The sequence below is a fragment of the Letharia columbiana genome (genome assembly GCF_014066305.1).
Source record: "Letharia columbiana isolate WasteWater2 chromosome Unknown Sc0000010_s0, whole genome shotgun sequence".
NCBI lineage: Eukaryota > Fungi > Ascomycota > Lecanoromycetes > Lecanorales > Parmeliaceae > Letharia > Letharia columbiana.
The window spans coordinates 462754-490458 of NW_023501047.1; the positions used below are offsets into that span (position 1 = coordinate 462754).

Genomic DNA, 27705 nt, shown 5'->3' on the forward strand with positions numbered 1-27705 from the left:
CCTTAATATTATTGTTGCCGACAGCGCGGTGAAACTATAGTACAACCTCTACATTATTACTTTACCGTACCGTACTTACCTTACAGAGTACCTTAGGCCCCCTGGGAGTTCGAGATCTGCTCTTCGGGAGCACTAATTTAGTGGAAGCTTGACGCCTTGCCTGCCGAACGCTAGCTTCCAGGTGGTGCTCTGGCAAATCGAAACCAAATCCTCGGTCATACACTCATACCTTACCTCCACCCAACAAGGTGTTTCATCCATTATATCCTCACGCACAATTAATTATCATCATCTCTCGCCTCATGTAGGCGCATGCGACACATCCCCCATCGATATGGCTGCCGGCACATTAACCTCGGACCATGTGAATTATCTAATTTGGAGGTACGTCGTCCATTCGATGCTGGATCGAATTCAAGACCAAACGATTCGCTAACTCTATCATCCCCGAAAGATATCTGCAGGAGTCAGGTAACACGATTGCCGAATCTTCTTCCACCAAGGTCCTGTAGATACTGATATCCTGTGTTTTCAGGCCACGGTGATGCGGCTGTCAAGCTGCAGCGTGACTGGCTCTTAGATCCCCAGACCCTTCCGTTCGCACAACATATCAAAACCCACGCCTTGGTATCATTAGTACAAAAAGGTCTCCAGTACCATCAAATCGAGCAATCATTAGACCAGGTAAGTCATGTTGCGCAGTCAAATAACCGCATGTTCTCAGATTATTTAGCCCGGGGGTCGGAAATCTTCGTCGGCGGCTACCCTACTATTTTTCGGTACTGAAGCCGGTCGGGCATCATCTATAGCGCAACAAGAGCAGATTGAAGACGAGAGGGCAAGATCCTCAAGCGCACGAAAACATGGCCGGGATTCTAATACTAATGGACTATCCTTGGATCTACCCCCACCGGCACCAGCAGCAAAACGGAGTCGGCGCAGTAATGGTGACATATCCACCAATGGCGATCGAGGAGACGGCGACAGCATGCAAATCGACCAAAATGGCTATCATTATCAGAATGAAGCACCGGTACCGGTATCGCCGACTAATTACTCCCCCGCAGAAGATGGTCCAACGGCCAATGGCATGGACATGGACATGGACATGGATGAAGATGCCGATGCGCCTGGCAGCCCCGCCTCGGACAATGCACCATTAATACAGACGCTCACCAACGGCGAAAGCAGAGGCGTTCAAAGCGACAAAGTGGCAGAACTCGGACCGCAAACGAGCATTCTGACAGTATCTGAAACAAGCCACGTGATGCATACTGCATGGAACCCGAAAGATCCAACTATCCTTGCAACTAGTGGAGAGGCGCTATGCCGTCTTTGGTACATTTCAAGATCGGCAGCTTTTGACGATAATCCTAACCACCAATCATATGTCGACCTGTTCGATTCATCCCACCGCTCCTTCGTCTCTACTATGGCATGGGATCCGACGGGCGAAATACTCGCCGTCGCTACTCGCGATGACAATTCCGTCTGGGTCGGCGCAGTAAGTCTTTGGTCAAAGGCTGGAAAGGCACTCGACGAGCTACCAGCTGTCCAAGACTTGGTCCTCAGATTGCGCTGGTCGCCTTCCGGCAAACAACTGCTAGGAATCACCTCTTCCGGTGATGCCACTTCCTCTTTGGCACTCTGGGACGTCGACTCGTCGCAATCGATGCCTCCCTACCAACTTCCCAGCGTCATCACCGATGCCGCTTGGACATCGAATAACCAAATCACCATCTGCGGCAATAATATCATCGCCTCATCTCTCCTCGAAGACCAACGCATCATCGCACTGAACACTCGCTCTGAGCCAACAGCCCAACACGATTGGTTTCACATACGCTACGATTCCCGCACCCACACTACCGCCCTCGCTGCTGAAGATACACCGGTCCTTGGCCTCATCGACTCATCGGATACCCTCCGTACCATCACCGCACACGAATCCGAAATCACAGCTCTCGCCTATCAACCTGTCACCAACCTCTCCGCTTACCCAGCCAGCGCTCCCCGCCTCCTTGCCACCTCCTCGCTGGACGGATCCATCAAAGTATGGGACGCCAAGCGACCCTTCGATCTGGTGCACACCCTCTCACTAGGCCACGCGGCACCCGCAATAGCTATGTCGTTTACTCCAGACGGTTACCTGGTCGCAGCAGCGAATTGGAATAGAGTGCTGATCTGGAATGCAGAAGCTGGAGGGTTGCCGAAGGCAACCTGGAAAGGTGTGCTGGGCAAATTTCCCAATGGTATGCTTACCAATGGGAATGGAGCTAGCGAAGAGGAGGATGATTTTGGAGGCGATGCAAACAGCTCTTTGAGCTGGGACGCCGAAAGTGGAAAGTTGGCATTGGGGATTGGCAATAAGGTAGGCACCATATTCGTCCGGAGGCCGCGCAGACCCGGCTGACGATCGCAAACAGGTTGCGATCATCAACTTACGGCATTGAAGAATGGAGCATCACGGAATGACTCCTCAACTTTAGTAAGAGCCGGATACACATCGGACGTTCTGATGCATTGGAAAACAATGCTGTGGTCTCTGAGAGGCTTGCGGGGACTAGTCCATCAGCTGAAGTCCTATTCTCGGGGTATCTAGGGGAGATGTCGACTTTGAGGGAGCCCAACGCCGGGTCGTCAGGGCCCCAAAGCCGCACATGCTGCGGCGCGAGGACAAATGCCCCCGTCGATGAGAGGAACGGAGGAGAAATGCCACCAGACCTATCCTCATCAATACCAGTACACACCACCTCAACCTCCGCTTCTTGGCGACGATGTCTTCAACCTGTGATGGAAGGAGAGAGTATATCGTGATGAGCCTCTTTGTGAGCAAAGGCTGAATGGATATCTTAGCCCTACCTTTAGCATCGGCGTTCCGTTTGGCGCTTCAGTATATAAATCAGAAAGGATGTGGAGATCTGATCACCATCGATTCCACTTGATCCGGAATTTTATAGCAAAGTCATGAAAATTCAAGCATAGTGACAGGCAAAGCCTGTATGTGAAATATCGCGCATCCGAAGCATTAGCACTGTTGAGAGGCATAGCGTTGTAGATGATGCCATTCTCATCGAAGACCGTAGCCACCAAACCCGTCTATAAGAAACCCTGATAGCATCGTCTGAACCAAGGAAAAGTCCACCGCCTCTTCTTCTTCTTCTTCTCGTGCAGACGAGAATTGGGGAACGGGGGAAAGGCCTTGCGCTGTAAAGCCGTATTTGCGGCACGAGGCCCCAACGTGCCGCTGCCAGAACGCTGGGGATGGGGATGGGATCATGAAAGCCGCCGGAACCCTGACGCGTCGAGTCTGGCTTAAAAATGGCCCAATCGGCCGATGAGCTGATTGATGGATAGATACCGGGCCTCAGACATACTCGGAGGTGACGCGCCCGTAGTTGACGCCGCCGTAGAGGAGCTCGTAGGAGGTGTAAGCCGACATGAACGTGACCTGGATGGCGTAGTCGACGTGGTAGTACATCTTGCCGTCGGCGCCCCTTTTCCGGGGGATCTGGTGGGCGGGGAGGCGGCTCAGGTCCGCTTCGACTCTGACGAGCGGGGTCACGGTTTCTGCAGGCAGGGTCAGTGGATCGGTCTGTTGGTTGGATGGGTTTTGGGATCCCGGGTCTTACCGTCCTCGACGTACTTGGGCGCGCCCGAGTTCTGTGGATCGCTGGAACAGTAGATGGTTGTCGAGATCGTTGTGAGGGATCCACGGGACACTAATCTCTTTCGCTGATAGCTCAGTCGTACGGGTTTGTCTTCTTTGACGAGATTGCCCTATCGTCGTGTGTCAGCTGGGTTGAGATACCTTAGATTAGCATGGCTGTTGTGGAAAGGTACCTTTTCGATGAACCACTCCATCATGTAGGTCCGGTAGAAACCCGAACATGCATCCCAAATTTTCCTTGCGTTGCCGTGTTCCAGGTCGAGATGCTGCAAGCCGCAGTTGGTACCATAGTATTTTCGGGCAGACCGCCCACTGATTGCAACCGTTGCAAAAGCAGGGGAGGTTGATGCCAGCCCCATCATCAGAGCCCCTTGAACGACAGCAGTCCAACTACTGGGCATGAGCCCACCGTATCATCTTAGGTAGGGTTGGTACTAACCTGCAGGGAGATTGCAAGACTTCCACGTTGCTGGACTTGACTTCTTCGCGAATGGCATCTCGCAGAAAAGAATTCTGTCCGAAACCACCAACTAAAACGATAGCTTTGACAGATCTCCTAGCGGCCTTAATCTGGCCGGTTACCAATGCGAGCACTTCCTTCACCACGGGTTCAAAGATGGCCCCAACGTCAATACCTGACAGAGTCATCCTGTTTTTACGGATGCCCAGCTTCTTGTTATCTGCGAGACCTGGAACTGTATATCACTCGTGGTCAGTCACCGCGAAACCCCTGGGAAGCACAGTGGCTACAAACCCGGTATCTGGAATTCTTCGCCGAATGTTCCACGGAACTGTCTTTTGACCTGTCATGGAAGCCGACGTCAGCATGCAGTCAGAACCGAGGAAATCTATTATTGTACACATACGATACCCTCAAATCGTTTCATGGCCTATCAAACTTTTAGTCTATCGTCTCGGCACCCGAAAATGGAGGATCTTACCTCATCCAACACCTCGTCGTCGTATCCATCCTCGTTTTCAAGCTTCCCGTCAAGATACTCTCGGAATCTGCGGTTGAGAATCGTAGCACCGCACGCTGAGCCGGATCCAGGACTCGCCTCAGCGAGCTTCAGGATTGGTTTTAAGCCGGAGACTTTGTAAGTAATTAGATCAACGGTTCCTCCACCGGCATCGCAAATCATGAAAGTGTCCCCGATCTTGATACCGTGTGGGTCCAGAGCGGGCAACGCGAAACATGCTGCAGCCTCAGGTTCGGAGACTATGTGAAGAGCAGCTCCTGCACCCATGCCAGCGGCCTCTGCACAAGCTCTAGTTTTAGCTTGGGCCATGTCAGACCACATGGCGGGGACGGTGATCTGCAAAAATCAGCGATGGACTACCACGTATTCTGCTTAGGTTCCCTGGGTACATACGATGTATTCGATCGGAGTGGAGAGCAATGCACTTTCCGGAATTTTGTGACGGAGAACTCGTACGGTATGCTGGCGAAGAGCGGTCATGAAATCTGTCGCGAGCTTTTCGGCGTCGTATGGTGGGGGACAAGCCAGGGGATCAGGGTACCTGTATGCGAGTTTCATGTCGCAGGCTTGAGAAGAGTCCAGAGCCAATTTAAACCACTGATGTCTTTGCTTCGAATCTTCGATCTGAAAGCCCCACCTGTAATTTTCGCCATCATACGTGATCTCCCTACGCAATGTAAGCAGAAGATTCCGACCCTCAGGACTATCAATGCCACAGGTACTCACGTTGGAACCTTGTCGCTACTGACACCTTCTAGGCCGTCGGAAGTGGCATCCGGCCACTGAATGATTATCGATGGAACCTCCGGCTGTCCTAAATTAGCAAATTGGAGGCGTGAGATCGTGAACACCTTCATGCGTACCTGGCGAGTCTGAGCCCACGCGATACCAGAGAAAGTGGTTCCACTTTTGAATAATCAGTATATAGGAGGCTGGCAGTGCAGTTTCACTCACAAATCCACGGCAACTAGGATCTTGCGATCAGGTTCCTTGGTCGCTTTCTTTGTCTCTTGTCTCTTACGCTTAGGCTTTGGCGTTGGAGACTCGGTGCTCTTTGTGGCAGTGGTAGGCTTCTTCTGTTCTTGGGACTTTTTCGGCTTTGGAGGCGTCTTAGGCATCGCAGGCTTCTTGGTTCGAGGCACCGTGACGCAATTGGCGAGCTCTGGCCATCGTAAATGATTAGTATAGAAGTCTCCGTAAAGCAACCATAGAATTGCGGACGTAAGTAGGATATGATGGATCATAAGAGTGAGAAATGAAGGGGGAAGTTTCCATCCAAAGTGAGGTCTTTCGAAGGTGACTCCACTTATTGCCAAGCCAAACTCGCCATTTATTACCACTGTGAAAAGATTCAGAGCCTTTTAACGAAATAACTCACCGATTTCTTCTTTTGATGCCATCTTTAACAATGTTGCTTATTGTGAGTCAGATCACTTTTGAACTTAATACCTCCACGATCAGTGATCTTTGGAAGAAGTGATGAGGTTGAGAAGTTCTAGACTGACACTTCAGACTTAGTGATTGATCAGTCGGCCGATCAGTGATGTTTTGAAGGTGTGACGAGGTTGAAAAGGTTAGGACTGACAACTTCAGACTTCAGTGATTATCAGTCGTGCAAGTTGTCGACCCTCGGTGAAATGCTTTATTTCAGTCTCTTGCCATCGATGCGTGAACGAGATGGAGAGTCTGGGGGAGAGAACGAGGTGTTTTCACTTCAGAAAGCTATCATGCCTGAGAATGAGTCGGAAGATGTTATCATGACAGATCAAGCTCCTATCGAAGGAAAAGGCCAAAGCCAACAATCTGATGATACGCCAGACCTTCAAATCACCTCGGTCAGGGCTCTCAGATCAGCAAGCAAGCGGCAAAAGAAGACGGTCGAAAACGGAAAACTCAAGGGCGAGGGCTACGAAGCCAAAGCGGGTAGCGTTGAAGAATACCTAGCGAATGCCGCACTACAGTTGCAGAGTTGTCAGAGCAATCTGGAGGATGCAGAAAAGAAGCTAGCTGCATCTAAGGAAGCTTTGAAAAACACCAAAGCCCAGCTGCAGAGCAAGAAAAAGGATCTAGCCGCTTGCAAACGGAAACTCAAAACCTCCAAGCATGTTGGCCGCGATTTGAAAGCAAATAATAGGGACTTGCAAGATTGCTTCACAGCCTCTCAAGTGGAGTTATGCAAGTGCAAAGACGATCTTTTCAGGATGCAGACAGTGACTCAAATCCCCGACTCCGCCATTGTCAAGCGCTTCGAATGCCTCAGTCAGCAAATCGTTCATTGGATCGACACGCAGGTTGCAATATTTGAGAAAGCACGTCCAGAGGCCAATCCAGACCAAATTTTCTTAGTCGGAGAGGACAAATATGCTACAACCTTCCTACGACTCCATCCGGGCGCAGGCGAACATCTGGCAAGATACTTGATCCATCGCTCTTTGCAAGACAACGTGTTTGGGCAGAAGGTATACTTTTGGGGCTTGCCAGAGGAGACTGCACAATTGCTGTGGAAAGCGGAGCAGAAAATGGCTGAAGTTGAGCCGCCAAGAGGTATGTACCTCCGGGTTACCTTTGGGCGCCAGCTGACATGAACAGATTCCGTGACGATCGCTAGCTGGCGTTCGGAGACACTCAAAGCACTTGCCAAGACCACAGAGTGTAACGACTACGGCAAAAAGCGAACCCAAGAGTTCAATAGCCACCTATTCAAAGAGCTAGGGAAGACTTTTCCTTTCATGTTCTCCAGTCGAGAGGCTCACGCCACATTCTACGACCAAGTTTTGCTTCCTGCAGTGAAGCTCGCGAACATGATCCGAATATCTACCTCGAACTATGTCTTTTCGATCCCAGAGTCACCTATAACCGAATGCAAGCCTGTCACCACGGACTTGCTCAAAGTGCACAAGATGATCGATTCCAAGAGTGGGAGGCAGTTGAAGCCGGACAGCGCGGTGGTTGCCGACAAGGATGGATTCATTGCAGACATCGTCATATGCCTGGAGCCTGGTTTGTACCGCGTGATCAAGGGCAAGGAGACGACTCTTCGCCAGATAACGCTCCTCCTCGAGCTCAAATCTCCATTATTGGCGAAACGCAGCAAGGCTTCGGCTTAGGGGTTAGCAGCATGGGCGATGCTGATTTTCGTCCCAATCTCCAGGGCGGAAGACACTGATCAAGGCTTGATGGGTACTTTCATGAAGGCATTGGCAGCGCAGTGCTCGTGCTTTGCGAAATGCAGGGGACTCGGTTCCTCAGGACAAGCTATTCACAAATGCTTCAAGTGGTTCAGCAGAAGCTGACCGATTCCTTTCCCATAGAATAGTCCTCAATCATACACTCGACTCTGATCGTCTCCCGATTGTGTTTATCCCTAAGCGTTATTGACATGATCAAAAAATAGGCGCGAAGATTTGGAAATCGCACGATGCCAAGATTTATGATGCGCTAATCCGGATTGGGAATAGATTAGCTTTGAGTTGCAACAAACAAATGCATAGAGGGAGGGGAAACTTGATAAAAATGTCTTTTTCTTGGGGCACTGCGCCTGAACTGTATGACTTCTACAGATTCTCCATTATTGCAGGTAAAGTGACGGCCCTTTAGGAAAAATCTGCGAAAATCGTCACAATTTTCTGGCACTGTGCCTAATTTGTATCTTCTATCCCTGTGGGGGGGGGGTAAACCCAAAAAGGGGAAAAAAAAAGGAAAAGGAGGGGGAAAAAAAACCCCCCCAAAAAAAAAAGTTATGGACTTCTGATAAGTTCTCCCTTGCATTTGACCCCGGCCCGAGGGATAAATTGGAGGAAAATCACAGTTTCTAAGGAAAAGTCCATAAACATCGTCGCTATTGTCTTGCAACTGTCGGACTTTCACAATTTCATTAAAGATTTTCATCCTCGATGCATGACTTTTGCTACCTGCTCTTACCTCAGGTGGCGAGGTAGCCAGCCAGAAGAGCAGCCATAACGGAGCGTTCAAGACGCAAGTACCTCGCCCTTTCAAGTCACGATGGCCAACCATATTGCATCTACATAAGGAGTTTCCCACAGGGTCTCGCAAATCTAGCAAAGCTCCATCGTCCTACGTTCATAGCCAATGCTTCTGCTGACATCCTAGATATCACCTACCGTCCTCCAACGACTAACCCTCATTCTCGCCCCTCAATATCCGCCGCAGCCCCCGCCCCTCCATTGAAGCCTGCACCTCTTGCAGCATCTTCTTCTCTATAATCCCTCTCGCGCCGTACCTCCAAAATCAGGCACTGCCTTGCAGCGATCAGAGCCGACGGTTCCGGCGGCCGCCCGAGCTTGGATACAAGCTGCAGGGGTCAATTGACGGGAAATAGAGCAGCGGAGCTGATGCAGAACGTGGGGGTTGGACGGAGAAGCGGATTCTGAGGTGCTAGCTAGTAAGTAACGGCGTACAGGTCGTAGGCTACAAGATAAAAGCAGATGCTTTGGGAAGAGTGTGGATTATATATCACAGCTAGAGTGTCTGTGTCAGGTCCATGGACCCATTCGGGGACAGGATGTTCTTCTCTCAGAAAGCGACTCCACTTCTCTGTACCAAAGTGTAGCACCCTACGTTGTTTCTGCCTAGACGGACTGCACGTCACTTTCTCAGTGCCTGTTCCACACCTTGTCATGCCTCGTACCCTTTTTCTCTTAGTCAATCTCCTTGTCCCGACGCTATGTATCAGCAACCTCGATCCTCATCTGCTTGTGCTTTCATTCCTCAAGAAACAGCAGTCTCAGGCTGCTCGACCTCGTACAAACTGAGCGTACCGCTTCCTCCGCAGATCCACCTAAAATTCCCCATGCAAACTCTTGAGCACTGATTTTCTGAGACTCTTGTGGTGCCATAAGACAAAGAGTTGCCGCAGTAACACCTACCAACGTCAGCCATGATTCCTCTCTTCGATAGTCGCGAGTAACAGGGTTGAACTCACTCATTTGAATACTCCAAACCAAAAAAGGTATATCCTCTACAAAGCTGAGCACACTTCTCCGGTGTAATAGAGCCCTTCCGAGTCTTCGCAGTGAGCGTCCTGTCGTGCGGATCATCGGTCCAGCAGCCTCGGTAAGTCCAACCCGGTACTCTGACTACTTCCGGTGGCGCGGGTGGAGTAGGGGGTTTTGAGGGAGCTGGGTTTGAGGAGTTGATCGTCGAATTTGATGAGACGAGTCGGATTGAGGGGGAAGCAATCGAGGCGAACTTATTCGACTCATACAGACTAAGCACATTGATACCTCCACAGACTGACTGTTGGTTTCCACTACAGACGTTGGCACAGAAATGGTCTGGCGTGGGTATACTGGCATGAGCGACGGTGTTCCCACAGTAACATCTACTTCCTGTCAGCCGCGAAATCATAACTGATAGTGCCAACGGGAAAGGGCTCACTCGTTACTACTTTCCAAGGCGAAATATCTGTATCCACTACAGATAATTGCACAATGCCTTGGCGTAAGCTTTCCCGTCCACTTTTTCCCAGTCAGAGTTCTGTCAGTTATATGATCAGTATGGCAGCCTCGGTAGGTCCACCCGGGTACTGTAGCGATTGTTGGCGGGCCTGGAGGAGCTGGATTGGTAGGCAGGCTTAGTGCTTGTAGGGCCAAGACATTACTCGTGGTGAAGATGAGAAAAGCAAATGTGAGTAGTCTGGGGTGCTTCATGATGATCTCAATGGGGGTAAGGTTTTCTGTAAAGAAAGGAGCATGGCACGACTCCAGCAGGAAAGTCAAAGACTCAGAGAGCTCAAAGAGACTGCCATTGCGCAAATATGAATTGCTCTAATTGACATGTCCGAGACCTGGAGATATGATTTTCTCACATGCTCTAAAAGCTTTGTTGCTTCGGAAATTGTGTATTGCCACAAGTCCTTGAACGTCCGTTTGGTCAGCGCTTGAGAGGGATCTCCATGCCCACCTTTCTTCTAAGCGCGTGGGGTTGCACCAAATACGCTGTGAAATTATTCGGTTATTTTGCTCAAGATTGTTGGCGCCCCTCGACACAGGCTGTTGATCGCGAACGAGGGATTTCTTCCGCACACGAAGTACGAGGGCGACGCACACCTGTAAAGGAGCCACTGCCTCAAGACTACTGCACAAACCTAGGAAACCACTTGAAGGCCGTATTGCTAATCGACACGGCGTATCCATATTGAGAGACGCTTTCGGAGCTACTGATCTCGTCAAACAGATATCAAACGTGCATGACACAGCACGGAATGTAGCAGCGCTTGATCAGTATCTACTCAAAGTGCATAGCAATTGTTTCAAGCGCTTCAATGCGTCTCCTTCGGCACTGGTCAATCCCAGGCGCACAAGCGCTTGACATGAGCTGACGCGAGTTCACGCGCTTTGATTGTCTTTGGAGTTTATAGAATGGGGCAGTGCAACTAGTGAACAAAGTCATTTGGGGAATGTAAAAGCATATCCACGAAGGATGAATGTGGTGACAGACTTGGGAGCTGGTCTCTTCTAGGCTCCCCCATTGATGAGTATGAATCCAAGAGAACGTAGCAATCGATGCGTAGAAGCAGATCAAACGAGGGTCATAGAGAGAATCAACCTTGTCCCTGGTGCTGTTACCTACTGTCTAAGTTCATAAACTTCCTACCCCTGCAACTGCCAACTTTGTTGACAGCTCGCCTGACTTTTTGCATGCAGCGGCTAGATGAGCCTTTTGATGATGACTTTGGCATTTGGCCATTGACCCTCATGACGCTCGTTTTAGCTTTGTTATGCACTGAGATGAATGACTCGGCTCTTGGAGGACCATGAATTCCGTGGCGCTAGATCTGGCCTTTGACCGTGTAATGTGCCCACAGCACTGAGAGCGCTCGTCACACCAACAGCTCTAGTCGAACTCAGTAGATATCTGGTATGCTGTCTATAAGATGTTGCTGGTGATTGAAGAAGACAAAGTACATCTCGTTGGGGGCGTCTGGCGGGCAATACTCTCCCGGATTGTAAAAAGGTCTTGTCCAAGCAATCTATGCTGCTTTACCAAACGAAGTATGGGTAAATGGGCCTGCGTTATTATCCTTATGCCAGTACAGAGGTACACTAGAGGCTCATTTGAGAGAAGCATTGCCAAGACTACCCAAGGTGCCAAGACATAGGCAATGTACCCCGGTAGCACCTCGGCAAACTTGCCTCAGTGAGACTTGAAATATTATTTTCGAGCTTTCCCGAGCTTTATGATCCATAGGTACTCTTACAATTGCTATACATCAGACTGCTGTCTCACGAATCGCCAGCAAACACTTAGCGACGATGGGGACCATTATCCTCGGCTCTCAATGGGGAGACGAAGGGAAGGGCAAGTTGACAGATCGCCTCCTCAACGAATTTTCGTTCGACGTCTGCGCACGGGCAACAGGTGGACATAATGCTGGGCATTCGGTCAGGACAGGTGGTCAGACCTATAGCTTTCATCTCTTGCCATCGGGCTTGATAAACCCCAACACGGACAATCTGATAGGCTCGGGCGTTGTTTTCAGTTCGTATTTCCCTCAAGCCAATTGAGAGCCCCGAAACATAGTCTCGGGACTCCCGTGCTCCCTCTGAAAGCATAGTGCTGATCTGGAGAAATACAACAGACGTTGAAGCGTTCTTTAAAGAACTAACTCAACTTGAATCTCAGGGTGTGCCTCGTCTTCATAAACGCATTCATGTCAGCTCTCGATGTCATCTAAATTTCACTCTGCATAGCGCGGTCGATGGCCTCTCAGAACAAGAACTAGGCACGAACCAGATTGGAACGGTACGTGCCAGAATGTGTTTCGGCAGCAAAAGGAGGACCTTTTCCCTCAATCTCTCTTACAACTCCACTTGCTTCTTGAATGAGCAATGCTGACTTCGAAGTCTACAGACCAAAAGAGGTATCGGCCCAGCATATTCAACGAAGGCTGCTCGGGACGGGTTGAGAGTTATTGATCTGTATCACGAGTCTTTCGAACAAAAACTACGTTTGCTAGCCGAAGGTTATCGTAAACGATACGGCGAGCTTCTCAAATACTCTGTCGAGGATGAGATCCAAAGATTCAAGATATATAAGGAACAACTACGTCCATATGTCGTCGATGCCGTGGAATATATGAAAGTTTTACGAGAGAACAAACTCTCAATGCTCGTTGAGAGTTCTCAGGCCTTAATGCTCGATCTGGACTATGGTAGCTATCCATTCTGTACCGCAACGCCATGCTCAATAGGCGGGTGCATCCAAGGTCTAGCGCTCAACCCTTTCGAGATCAGGAACATCATTGGCGTGGTCAAGGCATATTCTACACGAGTCGGGGCTGGAATGTTCCCAACCGAACAGGGTGGGGACATCGGCAAAATGCTGCAAGAAATTGGCGGAGAAATTGTAGGCTATTGACGACAACCATTCTATCTCCTAGCATTTGGATGACTGACGCTCTTCAGGGAGTTTCGACGGGCAGAAGAAGAAGATGTAAGGCACATTTCAGAATCTTCCCCCCTCCTCCTCCGGGCCTCAATACACTGGAACAACCGAGCGTGACACTGTTCTTGTTGGCTCTGGCGTTGGCACTACGGACCGTGGCATCACAATGAACGAGTCTTCGATAAACGCCGGCTCCGGATCGGACTACAACCCCAACGTCCGTCGCAGCATTGGTGTTGCCGGTGAGGATGTTTCAAATACCCGCGATACTGGTATTACAGGAGGTACTAGCTCTGGCTATAATCCAAACACTCGCATAGACCGAGATAATATCACGAGTGATACTGATCTCAACGATGACGAGGGTATGATTGCTGAGGGCTCAGCCTCTCAGATAGGCTCTGGATACGATACGATTATCCGCGGTGCTGAAATGACGAGCAGAGAGACAGGATCCGGTTTGACTGACAATGACTCCGGTATGGGTTCTGGTTACGGCCCAGCCACACGCGGTACCGGCCTGACTGGTGGTGCCTTGGGAACGGGCTCAAGCTACAATTCCAACACTCGCGATACCGGCCCTCCTCCTCTTTACTTCTTTTGATTACTTACTACATATGATAAAGCTGACTCGGAGATGTGTCAGGCGGATGGCTTGATCTTGTAGTTCTTCAGTACTCCGCCGCAGTGAATAGTAAGTAGCGTACTCGAGCTTTACTTCCTACTCTTAGTAGAACTATTAACGAGAAAATTGATAGACTATACCTCCTTGAACTTGACTAAGCGTAAGTACTCCGTGCTTTATCTTTAGTATACTCTAGAAACTAAATTTTCTAGTGGATGTACTGGATACATTTCCAATAATTCGAGTGGCTACAGCATATATTACACCTGATGGAGAAAAGATTACAAGTTTCCCAGCAGATCTAAGTCTTGTACGTCGCTTTTCTTAACGTTCTATATTTTCGCCATCTAACTTGTCACCTAGCTTGCTAAATGTACGGTTGAGTATAAAGATTTTCAGGGCTGGCAAAGCTCTACAAAGGGGGTACGGATATGGAATCAACTTCCGTTACAAGCGCAGGAGTATATCAAGTTCGTCGAGTCATCGATTGGTACAAAGGTAAATTGCGAAAGGGTGTTGAAAACTATACTACCGTCCTGATAAACCTCACAGATTGTTTACATCGGGACTGGCCAAGATCGCGAGGATATGATCTTTCGGGAGTGATTGTTAAGGGGCTATTCTGTAAGTTCCGTTTAAATATTCTGGGACGCGTCCTAATCTAAGACCCAAACGGTCAAAAGTCGTACTGTTTGTAAGGACTCTACTAACATTTTCCCTAGGTTGGCAATTTCCCCTATATACAAAGACTCAGTCCTCACAGACCAACTTGTTTACGGGGACTTGACTTGGCGTGATAGCTGATTCTCATGTACATAAATCTATTCTTTCATGCAAATCATAGGGGCCAGGCCCTCTTGTGCTCTCATGACGTGTCAGCGGCTCAGTCGTTCTTTTCGCTCTTAGCTAATGTCAACTCCTACATTGGCATCCGGACACGTTTCTCATTGGACTGCAAACAGAAGATACGGTCTGTATTTCCAGTTGGATCTGGATCTGTTTCGCTTCGTTGGCTAAAGACTCTACAAGGTAGGTTGTGCTCCTCACATCGATCGCATCGTCCAATGCAACTCTCTTCGTGGTGCCGAAGCCTAGGACTGCTGGGTGCATGGCGCCAGAGGCACTTGCTGCACTGCTGCTGATATGTTGCATGGGATTCTTTTTCCATTTCCTCGAACTTGGAAAAACCTTCCTTGCCCTTGGGTGATCGTGTATATCTAGACTATTCGTGCCTTGGTGTTGTCAGGCGAAATTGACCAAGTGACACCGCTCAGCTCACTCTCAGCAATTATGCGATTTGTGAAATCATCCGCGATATTTGCCTGGATGGCCTTTCTCGCACTACGGTTACTGGTAAAATACGGGGCAAGCGAGATGGCAGCATTGGCGGCTTGCTTTGTGTTTAAAGATATTGATTGACGAAAGAGTTTGAAAAGAAGCCCTGCGCCTGTAATTAGGGAATAAGCAAGATCGAGAAAAGGGAGAGAAATATCTATAAATACCGGTAGCAGTAAATTTGGGCGCCGACGAAAGCCCGGCTGCAAAAGCTTTCACTTGCATCTTCTGAAGCTTCGCGCTCCCTACGTCCTCAAATTTGATTGCGTTACGGAGGAAATTTCGTTCACACGTTGGCTTGCCAGTGTTTCACCCGTTTCACCCTTGGACAGTCGGGAGTATGTCTCCGCAAACGGTCGTAGCTCTTTGGACTTCGAGTCATAGGTTGTGCGAAGGCCAGGCTGCTTCTGCTTCCACCGAGAAAGCGCAAGAAAGAACTGTTCATCCCGTGAAAATAGTTTAGGATATCAGACGCATGAAAAGTAATCATCAAGAGGGGTCACCTCCTACCGTCTTCGAGTCCATTGTGTTTGGGAGGTTCACGAGGTACAGCATCGGGGGGTAAACTTTTCAATCGTTTGGACTTCTTCGATAACCAGAGAAACAGCGTCTTTGGCGGGGCGTTTCTTTTTGGGTCTTACTTTTTTCGTTTGACTCGGTGCCTTTATGTCTTCTCGACGCATGTCTTTCTCTAGAAGTGTAAGGACTCCGGATCTTTGGGGAACCTCACTGGAGTTCTGGACAGCTTGATGATATTCTCCTTCTTCAGTGATCCAGGAGCGATATTTTCGTAGATCTAAAATATCCTCCTCGATGAGCTCAACGCCGTCGAGTTTCATGGACTGTTCATTTGAAAACAAAGTAAGAGCATTCATCTCGTTCGTAGCCTTGGAGTCGGAAGGGGTATCATCGCAGATGTCAGCGTTGGCATTTTGCACATAGGGTTGTAATCCCGTGAGCAAATTATCGCGCCAGTCCTTGGCGAGAATCGGAGAAGTTCTAGTCGCCAGAGCTTCACTGTCTTGTTCATAGGAACCTGAACACGCTATCCGGTCGACGAGCCGTACCCCTTCGACATTAACTAGGATGCGCCTGAGGACATATTCTGTCACCCCCCTAAATGCTTTGCCGAGACGACTTAACTCAGTCTCGGACAACTGAATCATCTTGTTCTTGCTTCGAAGGTCAAGTTCACGCGTAATGTGAGAAGAAGAAGTCTGAAGAACATGATCCCTCAGCTCTTTAAGAAGACTCTTGATTCCTTCTTTCGTTGTCGGGGCTAGCAATTCTACAATTTCGAGGCCGTTGATGGTGTCGAAGTTAACACGACTATCAAGAAATTGCATGGAGAAAAATTGCATCAATCCTCTGGCGCGGCCTAAAAGCTATCAAATAGAAAGAAGTCACATGATATATCGCGTATTGCGTCGAAATTTGGCTTATAAGGAAACCGCCTCCGGAAAGTCGTATTTGCACGATCAAATGTACCTTTCTGAGCGCAGAAGGCAGGCGAATATGTCTTTTCCTCGCCTTCAGGAGCGATCTTTTGCGCGAGTTGAGCAAGACGACACCAATCAACGGCGGCCCAGTGCAGGATATGTTCCGCATCATATTCTCCAAGTACAAGCCCCGACGCATCAAAGGGTTGGGCAAGACCCCAGAGAATCGGAAAGAGGAGTCGAAGCATCTGACAAGATCGCCTCTCGTACTTCAGACCCTTTTTACGAAGCACATCCGCGTAGCACATCCTCACAAACTGTCGGACACTTGAAGGCAGTATGTGCCGACTCGATTTTATGAGTCCTTCGTTCTCGCTAAAGATGCACCGGATATTCCATGCGTCTAGATGGACCTCGCTGGTCTTCTCGTGAAACAGTCGTAATGCGTCGCAAAGGCCTTGGACTGCAATGGAAGGTGATTGGGAATGTAGCTGCTGCGCTCGTGAGGAAGGCAAAACTTGGTTAAAGGCCATTCCGCGAAGGACGGGGCCAGGAAGATGGCCGCACTTTTTTCGAAATATGCTTGAGAGTCCCGTAATTATACTCGCTCTTGGACCCTTTGGTCTACTCATATTCCAAGAACCCAGAATGATAGCCTGGTCGTTCTCAAGACGCTGAATCGATTGCCGGATCCGGGCTTGAAACCACGAGGCTGATTCGATTACAGGGAAGGAGGCGGTCGAATGGTACGATCTGGGAACTTCTTCGCGTGCTCCAATCGTATGCACATACAGGGCACTCGACTCCGCACTTGTACTCCTGAGTTCCCAGATGTCATCTGTAGACAACTGAAAGAAGTGTTCATGACCAGAGACTAACCGGCTGATCTCACCAGCCAGGGAACCGCTCCCTGCCGATTGTGATTGCGCGCTTCCCACGTAGGTTCCTTGATCTACTTGACTGACCTGTGGATTCTGTCCGGGGCTTAGATCTTGTCCTCCCTCAACGCTATGGCCACGACTTTCTTCAAGCTTGATAACGTACACAGACCATCTGCGTTCTGCATATTGAGGCTCATCCACATTGATTGTTGGCAAAAGATTCCACATGTCTTTACGCCATACTGGTGAGCCAAGAACAGCTTGAACATCTAAGGGACGCGTCCTAGGATCTGTGTAGAGCCTAAAAAGGCATTCTTGAGAAGCACAAGTGCTGTTCGCCACACTGAGTTGCCATGATTGAGGGCTCATGCCTGTGGCCTCAGCGAAGTCATGGGCATTAGGGAAGGCTAGAGCGATGCTAGCCGTTGAACGAATCAGCTCTCGATGCATATCTTGATAGTGTCGTATGTATTGTTTACATGATTCTGAGCGGGTTAGCAAGAAATACGTTTTTATAGTTTAGGGGTTTCATACCAGAAGGCAGCACGACGTCCATCTCAGAGCCGATCGATCTGAGAGGGAGCGACGACACCCTAGGAATTTGAGGACTGCAAGACCGAAGTCAGTGTGTCACGCGAGTGAAAAGGAAGGATAAATTCCACCTGCTACTTTTCTTGTGGCTCTGGATACATTGATCTATGCCAGACCATGCTTCTGCCGTCACAGAAGGCCGGAGTTGTGAAAACTGCTGGCAACCGCTGCGTAGATGAAACCTCGCGTCCACGGTAGAAGAGGAGAGTGTGTGCGTGTTGCCGGTCAGGAGGGCCACGAATGATACTCCTATAGACTCTGCTCCTTACAATTACATCGCGGGGAGACGAGTATCAGCTTGAGAATAATACTCCAAGGATTAGCCGTGTGTCTGTCTATCTTCGACATCGGTAACGATGGAACATTTATGTACAGACCGAAGGAGGGTTTTGAACGTAATGGCTGTATGACTGAGATTGAAATCCCATTAACAGCCACCAAGCCATCCGAAAATGTATGCAAACTGTGTATGAATGACCTCCTCTGACCTCCATTCAGAACTAGCATGCAGCTTCAACCCATAAAACTCCACGCTCATCTAATAAAGATCCTGCGAGTAGAATGCAAGATAAGACAACGTGCCGGCCGCAAGCAATGTAAAGTAGCGTGGGTATAATACAGAAACCAGCAAGAATGCAATAGTATCACCCAGGCCTGGTAATCCTTCACAGTAGCAGCCTCATCCCATATTAGTCGCCCACCCACCAGCATTGCTCGGCAGTCGTGGCCTCAATTCGTAATGGTCAGGCTCCGTGCTCTGCGGCCTCCTCATGTTCGACATCATGTGCTGAGGAAATGCATACGGTGGGTCATGATACCCAAATCCATCGTTGTGCCCTGGACTCGGCAAACCACTCGGATGTGCTGGGCTCTGCCATCCGGAGCTGCCGCTCATATGTGGGCTGACATTCCCGCTGCTAGGTTGACGAAGGTCGTGGAAAGTAGGAGGTTCGAGTACAGGAAGCATGGGATGAGAGGTCAGGGATGGACGGTGGTGTTTGCCACCGTAGGCCGAGAGGGTTGGCGAGCTTGCGGATGGAGAGGAGCGAGGGCTGGGTTGTTGGAGTCCGGCTCGCATGTGAGGGGGTAGGTAATCGTTAGAGTTGTAGTTAGAGTTGTAGGATGTGTTGCTTGTTTGGCGGTTGAGATAGGGCATGTGAGGGACGTCGCTCAAGGGCGACAAGGGCAAATTCCGTTCGCTGGGAGAAGGTGTTCTTGTCATTCCAGAAGCCATGGATGCGGTGTCAGAGAAACTCCCAACTTCGGAGTCGGCTCGGCTGTGCTGTCCAGGATTGCGAGAAGCAAGGGCCGCTGCAGTCGCGGCAGCTGCCTCTTCCACTGTGCCAGAATGTTGGTTTTGGTGACGGGTTAGAGTAGTGCGACGGGTAAAGGTCTTCTGGCAATCTGCGAAGGGGCATTTGTATGGTCGTTTCCCAGAGTGTATGCGACGATGTCGGGCCAGAGAGCTCGAATCGCTGAAAGGCTACGAAGATTGTCAGCGTAGTTCACGTCAACTTTTACAACTTTTGCTTACTTTGCCGCAGCGCTCACACATGTGTGGCTTCTCACCTGAGTGAACTCGCATATGCACTGTTAAAGCAGATCGCTGTATGAAGGGCTTGTTGCACCCTTTCTCCGGGCACACGTGGGGCCTGTCACCGCTATGTATCCGTTCTACAGTATTGTATTAGCGACGATATCGATGACTACGTTCAGATATACTTACCATGACGAGCAAGATCACTCCTCCGTGCAAAGCCTTTTCCACAAGTAGTGCATGCAAAAGCTTTTACACTTCCATTGCTGTTTTGCCGCGAACTGCCGGAGTCATCAGCACCAGCTTCGCGCTGATTATTTTGTTGCTGCTGTTGCTGCTGTTGCTGCATGTAAACGTTTTGGAAGGATCGCTCCACGTAGGTTGTTGGCAGCATTGGCATCTGTTGCTGCAGCTGGGGGGGAGGATTATAGCTCACACCCTGCGCCATATGCTGCTGGAGTTGTCGCTCGGCGGCGGCGGCAACAGCAGCAGGGCCTTTTCCATTCAACATGTTCGTGATATCCATAACTGAATGTGGTGCGGGAGATCCTGAGCAATTGCAGCGGCGAAGCTTCGCGTTCGACTGCTTCGTCGTAGCGTAGTCCTTTGGCCAAATGGTTGACTGGAAGCAGCTGCAGGGTGGAGCGGCACCTCGTCCGGAATTTTGCACCTATGGATACGACAACAATCGTGGGAGAGCTGCCTCTTCCAAGAAACTTGTTATCCAGCAAGCACAGACGGTCCAACGAAGAGATGGTGGGCGAAGCCGGAGAGACGCTAGGTCTCACTATGTCTTGTAGCTGATCCGACAGAGGCTGACGCGTGCGGGCTCTGGATTGCAATATACCCTTTTGCATATGATACCAAGTAACCAAGGTAAAATTTTTATTGACTCAAACGTTGAAGTTTCAGGCGCGGTGTCCCGGGAGGCTGTGGGTGAACCACGGGGTTGGAAAGTATACTGCAGCGTTCCGGAGATAGTCCCGGTGAAGGTTGGTTGATGATGGAGTCACGACTTCTCTTCGCGCAGTCTCTTTTAGTTGGGATGGGCAAGATTCACGGTGTCGTGTAGGTCTAGCAGCTGGCGCTCGTGATCACCCCATTAGCCAAGCAAGGTCAGTCGGCGGTGATGCCGCGCTTTGGATCAGCTTCAGGGTCTGGGATGAGCGCTCTGGACGTCGTTGTGTGTAGATATCTTTCCTTGCAGCCTGGTGGGGCGATAAGGGTTTTTCTCTTCGTTCTGCTCTGCTACCAGTTGGAGCTGAAGGGAGTGTGCCTCGAGACGGTTGAGCGCTATTCGAACGCTGTCCTCCCCAAGTGTATGGCTATCGAACCTATTTCGATTTTTCTTGCGAGGTACTGAATATGCGGCTTTTAAGCCAAGGTTGAGTCTTCAGTGTAAAATTGGAGGATACGTTGGTTGTTGTCGATTGGTAACGAACGACTTTCGAAGCTAGGCTCCTGTGTAGCGCAGGGTCGGAGTTTTTGAATGTGGGGAGAGCTATGGGTATTCAGGCTAGATCTGGGCCCGCGATGTCGCTCTGCAGTTTGGTCCAAGCTGTTGCTGGAGTTGAGGCCGGGAAGATGTTGGTGTTGGGATCAAAGCTCTCGGGGCGGAGTGTGCACAGAGCTCGTAGAACTAGGAAAGACGATGAGGGGCTACTGGAAGCCCCTGACGTCGAGGAAGCAGGGGAATTTGCGGTGAAGTCGAATCAGATGTGATGGGGCGCCTTCTCCTGCTTCATTGGTCAAAGGAAAGCGGAGGTCCTAAGAGGGGCAAGCAAGCTCACGGAGATTGGATGTGACCCCGGCAACAAGACCACGAATTTCGTGGCTTGATACTTCCTACCACACTGGCAGCGACAATATATCGTACCTCACAGAATGATCACAGAGTGATGGAGAGCATTATCTTGTATCTACAATCAGTGTATCAGTCTATCGATAAAGGGTTTCATTATTCAGATGCATGTGAGTCGCAATGTTGGAGATCTACTGTGCATTAGAGTATTAAAATTTGGGCTTAGCCGACGAGATGCAGGAGAGTGTTCGAAAATGCTTCCACGACCCTTCCACCAAGCTTCTAGGGGTTTTCTAGGGGCTCTCTAGGGGAAGTCCCCCCAAGGCTGCTAAGGCTGCTAATGCTATTGCCGCTCTAGCTGCAGCACCATTGTCGATCAGCATCATCCAAGCAACGCTCGACTTCTTCTTACTAAATAGAACATATCGACATCCCGCTCCATCCTTGCGCAGCGTGGCATGAAACGCTTTGGGCTATCACTTTCTCCACTTGACCCTCTCATGCGAGGTCACCAATTCAGCATTCGCAGAAGCCATTGAATTTCTTGGACCACTCCAGCGTTAAACAATGAAGCCAGTGGAGAACATCTGTTTCCGAGATCATCTGAACTATCATCATTGATGATTGCGTAAATTCGTGGTGCCAGTCGTTCCGAAACGCATGACGAAAGTCGACCAAAGGGCATGAGGGCCAATACCAACATGTCGGGTCTGATGGATCTCCTCGGCCGTGTCTGTGAGACTGTGACTGTTCGCCTAATGACCCGCTGGCAGGCCGTGTCTGAGATATCGTGATACATATGGGCACTGCCGCTGCAGATCGCCCAGCTGGGGCCGAAACCCCCAGCACAGCCCCCAATAGCTCTGAAGATATGCGTGACATGATTTGTTGGCGGAGGTAATCCCACGCAAGACGCAGAATCATAAGCATGCAATGTACTCGTACTCGGAGCAACCACAACGCACACTTCTGCACTCCCATACTGAAGTTGGACTCGGAATGTTCTCATATGCAGAATTTGCCAGGCATCCTGCAAAAACGTTACATACGCATTATCACTTTTGGATCCAGTCACCACGCTCCAAAGTCAAAGAATGAAGCTTACCGGTAACTTTGTACTCCGTACTACCTTAACCACTGGAAGCACTGCAACCAGCTGCACAAATTCTCCGCTCGCTACAACCTTTCCCCTTTCCAATTCCTATCAAAGTTGAAAAAAGGACCAGGGAAGCAAACCACGCCACTGACTGTCCGACAAAACTTACCCTCGGCGTACTTGTGCGCCTATTGGCTCTGTAATACGTTTACTTGTAAGCTAAGTGGGAAAAATCAAATACGACCTCGTCTATGCGCGTGGCGCCGCTCCCTTGCATCATGCTTCTTTGCCGCCTGCTGAGCTCGAGCAAATGCAGCCCGTCATTCGTAATTCGTAAACCGTAGTGGCCGACCGGCGACCTCTGTCCAATGTCCACCTATCAACCGCCAATCCTGCAATCTCGCCTGCCTTGAAATGTCATCCAGCCGGTCCGAGACGATTGGTCACGAGTTGCCTACAAGAGAGCTTCCCAGTGTTAACCGCTTCATTCTTCATCGCCGATGCTCCACCGTTACGCCTTTCTGCACTACGCCATTCTGGGTAACTGGGAGCTTTCAAGAGGGTACCGTACAGCCAAAATCATGGCGTCCACGGTTCCAAGACCGGAGCATCCTCTTCTCCGCAGCGGATGGTCACCCTTACCTCCATTGTAGACGCTGACCGTTGGATTCTTCCTCTTCGTCGTTTTTGTTTGGTTAAGTAGATGTTTTCTGTAAAGAGAATGCAGCAAAAGTCATGCTAGAGAGAATTCCAATCCACGGCATGAGAAAGCTCTCCTTCTTTTCGTTCACGCATTTCCTGTGAATATCGACCGGGATAAGAAGACTCTTCCCATCAGAGGACATCGAATAGAAAGGATGAAACACACCAAAAGTACTTCTCTTGTAAAGAAAATAACGGGTTTTCTAGGAACATTTGGTGGAGAATGTCACCTTTCTCTGGCACCGCGCCTGAATCGTAGAACTTTTACAATTGCATAGAGGGTTTTCGCCCTCTACAAACGACGGTTTTGAGCAACAGGCGATGAAAGTCACCACTTTTTTTCTGGCGCCGCATAGGATTTCTACAATTTCATCATGGGTTGTCGCCCTCCATGCATGACTTTTGCTATATTCTCGTACAAGACGAACTACGTTTGCCTGAGGATATTTTGTCAATTCTACCACTTAGCTTTACCAGGCATCGGGCATTGTGATTTGACATATGGTAGAATGGTGACAGAAATCCTCTCTACTATTTCCTTTCTCCCACTCCTTGCTGCTCCTTGCTCTTTTCTCCCACGTGCCCGATATACATTTCGCCTACGTGACTTCTGTTTGAGAAATTCAGATTGCTCGCAACATTGTTTTCGGTGCTTTGTCCCTCGCTTGCTCTTGCCTTGGGTATTCAAAACCCACGTTCAGACACAAACGACCGTCTCGGCGCTTGGGAACTTGGCCTCGTACTCCAGGACTAATTTTGCTCCCCGTCCCGGTTCAATTTTGACTTCCCAAGCCACCTCTCCACCCTTCTTCAACACCGCGGTCGCCCTTCCCCAAGTCTCCTTCCCTTTCCCTACAACGCCAGTACCAGTCTTCACCGCATCGCCCTCTGTTTTTAGGCCGAGAGGCTGGAGAACTTCCACTCTTAGACGGTCTTCCTCGCTCACAGGAATTTGATCGAGCACTGTGCCCTCGATTGCGCGATTGGATTTAGTGTTAGTAATCGTGCAAGTCCGCGTGTAGACGCCACTGCCTTCTTTGGTGAAATTGAAAACGCCAGTTTGTGATCTTTTGACAACCGGTTTGGAATAGGTCACGTTGACGCTGGGATCGACACCTAGGCTGAGATGGAAGTGTTCGCCAGCGCTGCAGCGAGGCAGGTTCGTGTTGCCGAGGAACGAGCCGTCCAGCGTAAGCCCAGCTGGTCCTTTGAGGAGTGCAACGGATGAGGTGTTACGGAGACGGGCCTTTAAGAAGGCTGCTACTCGAAGTTTTGGGACGAGGACATAAGACAGATGGACGTCTTTGAGATGTACCGACGCGATCTTGTGGCGACGTGTGGTAAAGCTAGGTGCGACCGTGCGCAATCCTGGTATTCCGTAGGCGGTAGTCAACCTACGCATATTCTGGGGTCAGCAGTTTTTCTCCGGAGTAATACAAATGTATTAAAAAGACAGGTGCAACAGATTTATAGTCGCGAAATTGGTCTTGAAGCTCAGATTCGGGTCTCGAACAGGGTGAAGCCTCTCCAGAATGAACGTACCCAGATTCAGTCCATTCGGATTCCTGGGTGCCAAGAGTAGGTAAGTCTGGTATAATGGTCTCGGCGTTACCGTCGTCAAGACCTTCGCCATAGCCGACGGCTCCACGTACGGTATCTTGTTCTTGTCGAGCCATGAGCATGCGCTTTTTGTTTTGTTGCTCCAACAGCATCATCTGCATCTGGTTATCCTGTAGGGCATCATTACGTTCCGAAGATGGAATTCCTGCGCTTGACGAGCCAAAGAGCGCTGAGTTGGAGCTGGCCACGTTTGATGTCGCATTACTGCTGCCGAAGAGACCGGCAGACGCACTCTGCTGCTGAGCGGCTTGGCCAAAACCTGCTTGGACTTGCGCTTGCTGCATTTGCTGTTGTTGCACGTATTGCTGCTGCATTTGTTGTTGCCTCTGCACATTCTGCATGGCCTGTTGCTGACCCTTGAAAGCGGCTTGTTGAGGGGCAAAAGACACTCCGCTTAATCCAAAAAGTACATTGCGAGGCTCGATAGATCTGCTAGCCACGTTCATTGGGCCTTTGCGCCTGTTTTCCATTTCGTAGACGCTCATTAGAGCGCCATTGGTGCCATCGGCTGTCCTTGAAAGCCCTTTACTAAGCCGTATATGCCAAGGAAGCATGGTTGGTATTGGCTCTCCAAGTCCTTGGAATGCAGTTTGAGATGTAGATAGAATAACCTGCGCATCTTTCCATGTCTCGGAGGTGGTGTTGCAGAATTCAGCGCGATATATGATGAGACCAGAGCTGGCAACAGTATCCAAGGACAAGTCGTATCTCGGAGACCAATATGCCGAGTTCGTGATGTAAGAGACGGATAGAGAGATCTGGCAGGAATCCGAGGATGGTGATTCCAACGTGGGTTTTGTGAGGTTGTCAATTGATCCTCGGCGTGAGGATGCAGGGGTCAACTCGGAATTGGTGTCAAGACTCAGAGTGACTCGGTAGACGCGTCGAGGCCAGAATTGGACTCGCTCCTCCTTCAGGCTGCGTTTCGCATTCGACTTCTCTTGAAGTAGCTTCTGCTTCTTTTCAAGCTTCTTGGACTTCTCTTTAGAGGCCTTCCCCTTCTCCTTCACGGTGGCCTTTGAATCTTTGACCTGCCGCTTGAGTATATTGAACCGTTCTTTCTCCAAAGACTTGATCTTGTCTTCGCTCTCTTTGTGAACCTCGAACGCCTTCTTGCGCTCTTCACGATAGGCAGAGATGCAGCCTTTAAGGTCGTTGGGTCGGTCTTTCTCGAAACTTCGCCCGTAACTCTCCAGCATCGCTAAGCGGCTCGCAGCGGCTTTCTTCTCCTCGTTAGCTTCCATGACAGATCCATCATTCCGTCTCTTTTCATCTGCTAGAGCTTTGGTGGCATCTGACTCGGGTTCTGATTCACTCTGGTCGTCTTCCGACTCTTCGACATCGTCTTCAGACTCTGGGTAAACATTCTCATAAATGTCTGGATTTGGTATGAGCTCGACCATCATGTCTGTGATGGTGGCTGAGCCTTTGCCATCGACCTTGATCGAGGTTTCGTCTGCCGTAGGCGTGAGCCCCAAAATGGTTATTTCATTCGCACCTGGCTGCAGACGATTCATTTAGTCTCAGTTTAAAGCAAGAAGAACAGAGGACACACCTTCAGAGTAATGTCATTTATGTCTCGAACTATGTGCGCTCTAGTCGGGTAGAAAGTCACGTTACGGGTTTGCAGGTTGCGGACCGTAAACTCTTGCTTGTGGATATTTTCTTCAGCCATGATGACAGTAGTCCTTGGATTCAAAAGCTATATCACAGCAGCCAAAAGCCAGAACGGACGGCCCGGCAGGCGTATCTTCAAATGCTGTGATGGAATTCAAGGGTATATCACAATGGCAATGTGTGGACTTGAACTAGAGTATCCAAAGTCTGTCAAGTTGATTTGAAGTTATCAGACAGACGAGAGGCTTCAATTTGTATTCCAAAGATCAAATTAAGCTCTTTAGGCAGCAGATAGGCCTCCCTCAACGCAAGGCAACCAAATGCTGCTGGCTACATGCGAGGCAGATTCCAGTAGGACAGAGATGCCTTGGTGGCCCCAAAGGATCTCCAGATCGGTTTAGAAGAGGGCGATTGTCCAGCAGACCGTCCAAATTAACATCAAACATGCTTCAATAGCCAAACAGTCAGACGGTCGCATCGAAAGCAACGTTCAAGTCATTGTGAGCCAGCAGGCAGAAGAAGCGAGGCAGAAAGCAGCGCGCTTGGCGCGCTAGCCACGCGTCAGACGTGGCTTGGAGTCTCCGAAGTTCCTCCGGAGATCCACTACTTTAAACTTAAAGTACAGTACTTTACTCTGCTTCCATCCCCCCTACTGGCTAGTCGCGCTACTAATCTGATTACTAAGTTTCTAGCGCCGCGTTTTACTCTGTTGGGTAGTTCCCGATATCTAGCCGACAGCAGGGGCTTCCCAGCCCGAGCACGGAATCGAGCGCATCTAAACCTTATGTGGGTTGGCGCGGCGCTTAATCTTGAACCTTGAGCTAGAAACGGAAGCTAACCTAGAAGGGTGAGGGAAGCGTCCGAGGACTGAGGCAACTCCTTTCTGTAAACTACTCTCGCTATTTGCGTTCGGACACCAAGCATCTCCTTAAGACTTGGATCCACTCATACAGCGGGCTCATTTCTCAACATCTTTTTTTCAGGCTTTGAAACAATCTTCTTTGTCCACAAATAACGTACAACCGCCGGTGCCAAGCCCTCTACTTCGCCCTATTGGAGGCTGAATTGCCCCTGCATGCATCCTTCGGCTTTGATACAGCCTGATGTTGGAGCGAAGAATGCGATGCAGGCACTCGAAATACCAACATGATCTGGCATTACCCAATCACGGGTGGTCGAAGCAATTGGTGCTTAAGTCTCATGTTTCTAATCTATCACGGCTGAATCCTGCACACGTTCTATGCCTCTTGCATCGTTGTTTCGCATAGGCAAACCGGTGGCAAGACGGTGACTTATGAAGGGAAACATCAGTCTCATTTCGCTTATAAAAAGCTCCACTTCTCTTCCATCTTTGCCTTTTTCTCCTGACATAAAATATTCGCGAAACAGAACATCCAAAACCACT

The 27705-nt window shown here is 49.7% G+C and overlaps 11 protein-coding genes across 11 annotated transcripts; 5 read left to right on the plus strand and 6 right to left on the minus strand.

Moving 5' to 3' along the window:
• Window positions 1-334: 334 nt before the first annotated feature.
• HO173_004024 (uncharacterized protein) lies at window positions 335-2453 on the plus strand (the record flags this gene model as incomplete). Its single annotated transcript, XM_037305948.1, has 5 exons — window positions 335-384; window positions 455-471; window positions 536-684; window positions 734-2371; window positions 2427-2453. 5 exons carry the CDS (start codon window positions 335-337, stop codon window positions 2451-2453), a joined length of 1881 nt encoding a protein of 626 aa, XP_037167141.1.
• A 914-nt stretch (window positions 2454-3367) lies between these two features.
• HO173_004025 (uncharacterized protein) lies at window positions 3368-5894 on the minus strand (the record flags this gene model as incomplete). The annotated part of the gene is made up of 11 exons (XM_037305949.1): window positions 3368-3570; window positions 3633-3780; window positions 3844-4060; window positions 4110-4365; window positions 4425-4473; window positions 4537-4560; window positions 4612-4986; window positions 5044-5317; window positions 5377-5459; window positions 5514-5556; window positions 5605-5894. 11 exons carry the CDS (start codon window positions 5892-5894, stop codon window positions 3368-3370), a joined length of 1962 nt encoding a protein of 653 aa, XP_037167142.1.
• Window positions 5895-6314: 420 nt separating this feature from the next.
• Window positions 6315-7757, plus strand: HO173_004026 (uncharacterized protein; the record flags this gene model as incomplete). Its single annotated transcript, XM_037305950.1, has 2 exons — window positions 6315-7194; window positions 7240-7757. The coding sequence occupies 2 exons, from the start codon at window positions 6315-6317 to the stop codon at window positions 7755-7757; spliced, it is 1398 nt and encodes a 465-aa protein (XP_037167143.1).
• A 1621-nt stretch (window positions 7758-9378) lies between these two features.
• HO173_004027 (uncharacterized protein) lies at window positions 9379-10319 on the minus strand (the record flags this gene model as incomplete). The annotated part of the gene is made up of 3 exons (XM_037305951.1): window positions 9379-9532; window positions 9593-9991; window positions 10048-10319. 3 exons carry the CDS (start codon window positions 10317-10319, stop codon window positions 9379-9381), a joined length of 825 nt encoding a protein of 274 aa, XP_037167144.1.
• Window positions 10320-11924: 1605 nt separating this feature from the next.
• HO173_004028 (uncharacterized protein) lies at window positions 11925-13029 on the plus strand (the record flags this gene model as incomplete). Its single annotated transcript, XM_037305952.1, has 3 exons — window positions 11925-12150; window positions 12251-12414; window positions 12523-13029. The coding sequence occupies 3 exons, from the start codon at window positions 11925-11927 to the stop codon at window positions 13027-13029; spliced, it is 897 nt and encodes a 298-aa protein (XP_037167145.1).
• Window positions 13030-13222: 193 nt separating this feature from the next.
• HO173_004029 (uncharacterized protein) lies at window positions 13223-13660 on the plus strand (the record flags this gene model as incomplete). The annotated part of the gene is made up of 1 exon (XM_037305953.1): window positions 13223-13660. The coding sequence occupies one exon, from the start codon at window positions 13223-13225 to the stop codon at window positions 13658-13660; it is 438 nt and encodes a 145-aa protein (XP_037167146.1).
• Window positions 13661-14593: 933 nt separating this feature from the next.
• HO173_004030 (uncharacterized protein) lies at window positions 14594-15241 on the minus strand (the record flags this gene model as incomplete). The annotated part of the gene is made up of 3 exons (XM_037305954.1): window positions 14594-14913; window positions 14961-15128; window positions 15184-15241. 3 exons carry the CDS (start codon window positions 15239-15241, stop codon window positions 14594-14596), a joined length of 546 nt encoding a protein of 181 aa, XP_037167147.1.
• A 314-nt stretch (window positions 15242-15555) lies between these two features.
• On the minus strand, window positions 15556-17892 carry HO173_004031 (uncharacterized protein; the record flags this gene model as incomplete). The annotated part of the gene is made up of 3 exons (XM_037305955.1): window positions 15556-16394; window positions 16505-17821; window positions 17871-17892. The coding sequence occupies 3 exons, from the start codon at window positions 17890-17892 to the stop codon at window positions 15556-15558; spliced, it is 2178 nt and encodes a 725-aa protein (XP_037167148.1).
• A 714-nt stretch (window positions 17893-18606) lies between these two features.
• Window positions 18607-19990, minus strand: HO173_004032 (uncharacterized protein; the record flags this gene model as incomplete). The annotated part of the gene is made up of 3 exons (XM_037305956.1): window positions 18607-19410; window positions 19462-19601; window positions 19654-19990. 3 exons carry the CDS (start codon window positions 19988-19990, stop codon window positions 18607-18609), a joined length of 1281 nt encoding a protein of 426 aa, XP_037167149.1.
• An 88-nt stretch (window positions 19991-20078) lies between these two features.
• Window positions 20079-20335, plus strand: HO173_004033 (uncharacterized protein; the record flags this gene model as incomplete). Its single annotated transcript, XM_037305957.1, has 2 exons — window positions 20079-20220; window positions 20277-20335. 2 exons carry the CDS (start codon window positions 20079-20081, stop codon window positions 20333-20335), a joined length of 201 nt encoding a protein of 66 aa, XP_037167150.1.
• Window positions 20336-23760: 3425 nt separating this feature from the next.
• HO173_004034 (uncharacterized protein) lies at window positions 23761-26358 on the minus strand (the record flags this gene model as incomplete). Its single annotated transcript, XM_037305958.1, has 3 exons — window positions 23761-24457; window positions 24606-26185; window positions 26239-26358. 3 exons carry the CDS (start codon window positions 26356-26358, stop codon window positions 23761-23763), a joined length of 2397 nt encoding a protein of 798 aa, XP_037167151.1.
• Window positions 26359-27705: the final 1347 nt, after the last annotated feature.